Source organism: Mus caroli, chromosome 17, assembly GCF_900094665.2.
Source record: "Mus caroli chromosome 17, CAROLI_EIJ_v1.1, whole genome shotgun sequence".
NCBI classification, from domain to species: domain Eukaryota; kingdom Metazoa; phylum Chordata; class Mammalia; order Rodentia; family Muridae; genus Mus; species Mus caroli.
The window spans coordinates 30,219,607-30,225,103 of NC_034586.1; the positions used below are offsets into that span (position 1 = coordinate 30,219,607).

The 5,497-nt window shown below is 54.7% G+C and overlaps 2 protein-coding genes across 2 annotated transcripts in view; one reads left to right on the forward strand and one right to left on the reverse strand.

Moving 5' to 3' along the window:
* The window catches only part of Rgl2 (ral guanine nucleotide dissociation stimulator like 2), an 8,042-nt gene extending 4,445 nt beyond the window's left edge, over nucleotides 1-3,597 (forward strand). The window contains exons 12-18 of the mRNA XM_021149390.2: nucleotides 817-849; nucleotides 976-1,097; nucleotides 1,202-1,297; nucleotides 1,387-1,498; nucleotides 1,582-1,875; nucleotides 2,746-2,860; nucleotides 2,974-3,597. Coding sequence (XP_021005049.1) covers nucleotides 817-849; nucleotides 976-1,097; nucleotides 1,202-1,297; nucleotides 1,387-1,498; nucleotides 1,582-1,875; nucleotides 2,746-2,860; nucleotides 2,974-3,185 — 984 coding nt within the window. The 3' untranslated portion in view covers nucleotides 3,186-3,597. The remainder of the gene's footprint in view (nucleotides 1-816; nucleotides 850-975; nucleotides 1,098-1,201; nucleotides 1,298-1,386; nucleotides 1,499-1,581; nucleotides 1,876-2,745; nucleotides 2,861-2,973) is intronic.
* A 993-nt stretch (nucleotides 3,598-4,590) lies between these two features.
* Pfdn6 (prefoldin subunit 6) overlaps nucleotides 4,591-5,497 on the reverse strand; it is a 1,588-nt gene continuing 681 nt past the window's right edge. Inside the window, exons 3-4 of the mRNA XM_021149405.1 lie at nucleotides 5,260-5,384; nucleotides 4,591-4,792 (exon numbers count right to left, since the gene is read on the reverse strand). Of these exons, the coding sequence (XP_021005064.1) occupies nucleotides 4,669-4,792; nucleotides 5,260-5,384 (249 nt within the window). The 3' untranslated portion in view covers nucleotides 4,591-4,668. The remainder of the gene's footprint in view (nucleotides 4,793-5,259; nucleotides 5,385-5,497) is intronic.

The window sequence follows — 5,497 nt, forward strand, 5'->3', positions numbered from 1 at the left end:
TGTGTGTGGGTGTGTGTGTGTGGTGTATGTGTGTGTGTGTGTGTGTGTGGTGTGTGTGTGATCTGTGTGTGGGTGTGTGTGTGTGGTGTATGTGTGTGTGTGTGGTGTGTGTATGTGTGTGTGTGTGGTGTGTGTGTGATCTGTGTGTGTGTATGTGTGGTGTGTGTGTATGATGTGTGTGTGTATGTGGTGTGGTGTGTGTCTGTGTGTGTGATCTGCCCTGGGTGACTCAACATGTGCACCTCAGGTCAGGCAGACAGCCTTCCACAGAGAGGCTACAGGCAGGAGAAACAGGGCAGTCTCTCGAGTCTTACCACGGGAAGTAGTTCAACCTCTGTACATCACTATCTGTCCTGGCGGTCGGTGGTGTGACTGACTCCCTGGCATGGTCAAGACCCCGGGTTCCATCCCCAGCGTTGCAAAGAAAATGAAACGCCGAGGCTTCCAGAAAGTTCCTTGTCCCACTGTGGGCTCCATTTTCTCATCTAGTGGCTAGATACTCTCTGAGTGTCAAGTGGAGCTGGGCATTGCCTGTGATCTCTTGGCACTTGGGAGGCAGTGGGGTGGGGCATTGGGGAAAGATCTCTAGGACAGCCAAGGCTACACAGTGAGTCCCAGTCTCAAAATATAAACAAAAAAGGATCAAGTCAAGATGGGTTCAGGTCTGAGACTGGGAAGGTGAGGAGGGATGGGATGCCAAGGTGTGCTTTGGGGAGGGGGTGAGTGCCGGAGCACTTGCTGTGTTTGGGGAGGGGGATGTTCTCGCTGGTGCCTGAGCAGGGTTAGCCCCTTATCCCCCTCCTACTGCCCTTGCAGAATGGCTACATCAATTTTGACAAGCGGAGGAAGGTGAGAGGAGTGTGGGGGTGGGGCTGGGTGGTGGATTCCCCTCTCTGTGTTCCCAGGAAGGGGGAGAGGGAGGTGAAGTCAGGGGCCCTGAGTTTTGGCTCCTGCAGTCTGAGGGCTCCTTCCCAGGAGTTTGCTATCCTTTCGGAGCTGTTGCGCCTCCAGAAAGAATGTCGTGGCTACGACCTCCGACCTAACTCTGATATCCAGCAATGGCTCCAGGGCCTCCAGCCGTTAACTGAAGCTCAGAGGTGAATGGCTGGATGGTTGGGTTCTAGGACTCTGGCTCGGGGACGTGTGTGTATGTGTGTATTGGTGGCATGTCCTGACCTCTGCCCATGGCTATCCTGTCCAGTCACCGTGTATCCTGTGAAGTGGAGCCACCGGGGACCAGTGACTCCCCCGCTGCAAGGACACCTCGGCCAACACTAGTGATCACACAGTGGACGGAGTGAGGACACTGCTGGCTGGCTGGCTGGGAGCTGGTTTCATGGGGACTTGCCGCTGCCGCTGTCACTGTCTGATATCTTGCCTCTGCAGAGTTCTGGGCTCTGTTGGAGGCCCCACTCCGCTTGTGTCCTGGGATCGGCCCAGTGTCGGGGGAGATGAGGTGCCTGGAACCCCGGCACCTCTGCTGACTCGCCTCGCCCAGGTGAGCCTGCTCTTGCCTCTGACCACATCAGGACTTTTCCCTTCGGCCTCCGTCCGCTCATGACCTCACCTCTTTGCCCCTAGCACATGAAGTGGCCGTCAGTCTCATCTCTGGACTCTGCCCTGGAAAGCAGCCCCTCCCTGCACAGCCCTGCTGACCCTGGCCACCTCTCTCCTCCAGCCTCCTCCCCTAGGCCTTCCCGGGGTCACCGTCGCTCAGCCTCCTGTGGGTCTCCGTTGAGTGGAAACACAGGAGAAGGGACCTCTAGGAGTGCTGGATGTGGGGGCGGGGTATCTGGGCCAGGGTCCTCTGATTGCCGAATCATCCGAGTCCAGATGGAGCTGGGGGAGGATGGCAGCGTCTACAAGAGCATCCTGGTGAGGGAGCCTGGGGCGGGGCAGGGCGGGGCCTGGGGCGGGGCGGACCTTACCTTATTAGGCATTCGCTTGGGTTTGGGTAATCAGGACTCAATTGTAGCTTCTGTGGGACTCAGGCAGTTGTTTGATGTTGGTGGCAACTGTGCATTAGTGAGCCAAGATCTGAGTTTTCAGGAGCTGTATGACGTGATCAGAGCCAGCAGTTTTCCCACAGGGAAGCAGCTTTGCTGCGCTGGGAGCTAAGTGGGCTGATGGGGCACTGGCAGCCACTATATTGGGTTTCTTGTTTATTTTATTGTTTTCTGAGACTCGATTTCTCTGTATAGCCCTGGCTGTCCTGGAACTCACTCTGTAGACCAGACTGGCCTTGAACTCAGAAATCCGCCTGCCTCTGCCTCCCAAGTGCTGGGATTAAAGTCATTGGCCACTACCACCTGGCTTTTTGTTTTGTTTTTTGTTTTGTTTTTGGAGACAGAGTTTCTCTGTATAGCCCTGGCTGTCCTGGAACTCACTTTGTAGACCAGGCTGGCCTCGAACTCAGAAATCTGCCTGCCTCTGCCTCCCGAGTGCTGGGATTAAAGGCGTGTGCCACCACGCCCGGCTTTTTTTTTTTTTTTTTTTTTAAGTATTAGACACAGGTGACCTGTTTTGGTTGGTGTTAAAAAGGACGGGAAACAGGTCATCATGGTATATTTATTGTTCCCCCCTGACTCCCGCCAAGACAGGATTTCTTTGGGTAGCCCTGTCCATCCTAGACTCACTGTGTAGACCAGACCAGGCTGGCCTAGAACTCAGATCCCCTTGCCTCTGCCTCCTGAGTGCGCCACCGCTGCCCGGCTTGTTTATTGCTCATTTAATCTCTTCTGTAAGGTGACAAGCCAGGACAAAGCTCCAAGTGTTATTAGTCGTGTCCTTAAGAAAAACAATCGTGATTCTGCTGTGGCTTCAGAGTTCGAGCTGGTGCAGCTGCTACCTGGGGATCGAGGTGAGCTGGCTGGAGGGATGGCGCACTGAAGGGAGGTGCGCTCGCTCGCTCGCTCGCTCGCTCGCTCGTAGAGAGGGCTGAACGCTAATCCCCGCCCTCTTCTGAACCCACAGAGCTGACCATCCCACACTCAGCTAACGTCTTCTATGCCATGGATGGTGCATCTCATGACTTCCTCCTGCGGCAGCGCAGAAGACCCTCTGCTGCCACCCCGGGTTCCCACAGCGGCCCCTCTGCCTCAGGAACTCCTCCGAGCGAGGGGGGAGGGGGCTCCTTTCCCAGGATCAAGGCCACGGGGAGGAAGATTGCACGGGCACTGTTCTGAGGATGAAGTCCTATTGGTTTACATAGCAACTCATACCAGGAGTGAGCAGCCACACATGGTGGCCACAATATTAGAGCAGAAACCCTGAAAGGTGGCCAGCCACCCTGGGACAGTGAAGTCACCTGTTTACGAAACCACTGCGGAAGCCAGCCCCAGCCCCAGCCCCGTGGGACTGGTGACCACGTAACCATGTTGGATACCTGCATCTAGCTTCCACCTCTGCGGAGAATGTGGCATATCATCTGTGCTGGGAAGAGTACTGGTCCCTGCCACATGCCAGCCTGTGACAGGCCAAGGGAAGGCCTAGAGGCTGAGCCTGGGGCAGAGGGCAGTGACAAGAGGTTCTTGTCCCACTCTGGGGATTCCTGTCACTGTGACAACACTAAGAAAATAAACCAAAACACTACCTGAACCCTGTCCCCATCCTTCAGTGCACAGAGCTGGATACTGCGAGGGCAGTGGGTTGAAGTTAGGTGGCCTAGACCAAGGGGCAGTGGTTTTACTCCCAGGAGGTACCTTGTATAGCTCAGTAGCAAAGTGTTTGGTGGGTTTCGGGAGGTGGGAGGCCCTGGGTGCCATCCTTGGACCCGAGAACAAGATACTGGTGAAAGATATCCCAGAGTTCCCTTCAGTTCCTGGCTCCTTTAAACACCCGTTTCTTCTTGTCCCCTAAGAAGCAGGGGCTCCTGGATGACAGTGATCCCTATGGACTTCTCTCAAGCCAGATTTCTAAGAAATAATTTGGGACAAAGAAACCAAAGAACGGCTTTGTGGGGGTGACATACGAATCTGGAAGGAATTTCAAGATCAGTTAAAAGTTACATTCACTGCCCAGTGTGGTGGCGCACGCCTTTAATCCCAGCACTCGGGAGGCAGAGGCAGGCGGATTTCTGAGTTCGAGGCCAGCCTGTTCTACAGAGTGAGCTCCAGGACAGCCAGGGCTACACAGAGAAACCCTGTCTCCAAAACCAAAAAAAGTTATATTCAAACCAACCCTGAGAAGATAGAGGGGGAAATCAGGTAGCAGTCTAGGATTAGGGCTGCTTGGGGAGACAAGTGCCCACCGTGAGCGACTGTCATTTCCTGGGCTCTCAGGCCAGAGAACTGAGTTCTATGGCAATGAACAACATGCTGCACTGTAGACAGTGTCTTGTCCCGTGTCTCCCGGTTACGCCAACCAACGTAGGGAAGTCAAAGGGTTGTATGTATGGCAAGAAATAGCTTGAGACATTTCAGACTAAAGTTTTGAAACTGAAGGCACCCAAGGCAACACCCTGGGCACAGTTCTCAGCCATAGGAAAGCAAAACAGAATCCGGCCACTGAGAGATTTCAATCACAAGACCGTGAATCTCAAGAGGTGTAAAGTGTACAGGAATGGAAGAACAGTGAAGAAAGACTGGCTGGAAAGTAGGCTTGGTCCTGTTAACATTTTATTGGCTCAGGGCTAGCCTCACCCCTCCCTCCTGACCCCCTCCCACAGTGTCAGGCTTTCCCAGGAGCCTTTCCGGCTTGGGCCCGCTGGAACTCCTGCTGCAGTTGGGCAAGGGTTTCCCTCTGTTGCTCTGACTGCCGCTCGAGGTCCCGAAGCTGCGATTCGTAGCGCTTGCTGAGGAGGGAAAAGGGAGGCAAACGGAGAGGAGATATCAGCCAGGGCTCAATGATATGGTGGAAGATTGGAGGTTTGTGGTACAGAAAGCGGGGATGGCACTAAGGGGAAGAGAGGGCTGGTAAATGATCGTTTGGATAGGGCTGCTGTCCTCCAAGGCTGGCACCTGAATTCAAGCTACAGAACCCCACAGTAGGGAGGCAAACATTCCCGCAGGTTGTCCTTTGACTAATGTGCCTTTCACAAGTGCCCTCACCAGATGTCACACAGCAAGAAAGGCCAGGAGTGGTGCAACACGCCTTTAATCCCATCCTTTAGGAGGCGGCAGTAGGCGCATCTGTGTCAGGTCAGCCCTGTCTACAGAGCACATTCCAGGGCAGCCAGGACTTTACAGAAATGGGTAACTGAAGAACTATCCAGCACGGGTCTAACACTTGTGCACTGAAAACGCCATCTGCAGGACTTACATTTCCGCAGTGATGTAGTCTAGCCTCTTCCCCACTGTGGCCCGAGCCTCCCCCAGCTCCTGTTTGACAAGCACGGGTCCCAGAAGCTTAAAGACCACATTTGATCCATCCAGCAGGGCCAGCTCCTGAGAAGGGGATGAGGCAGTGTATGAGATGACCGTGCCCAGGAAAGTCCCTCCTCGCCCCCCCCCCCCCCCCCCCCCCCCCCTTCCCATTCTTTTGGCCCTGGCATTCCCCT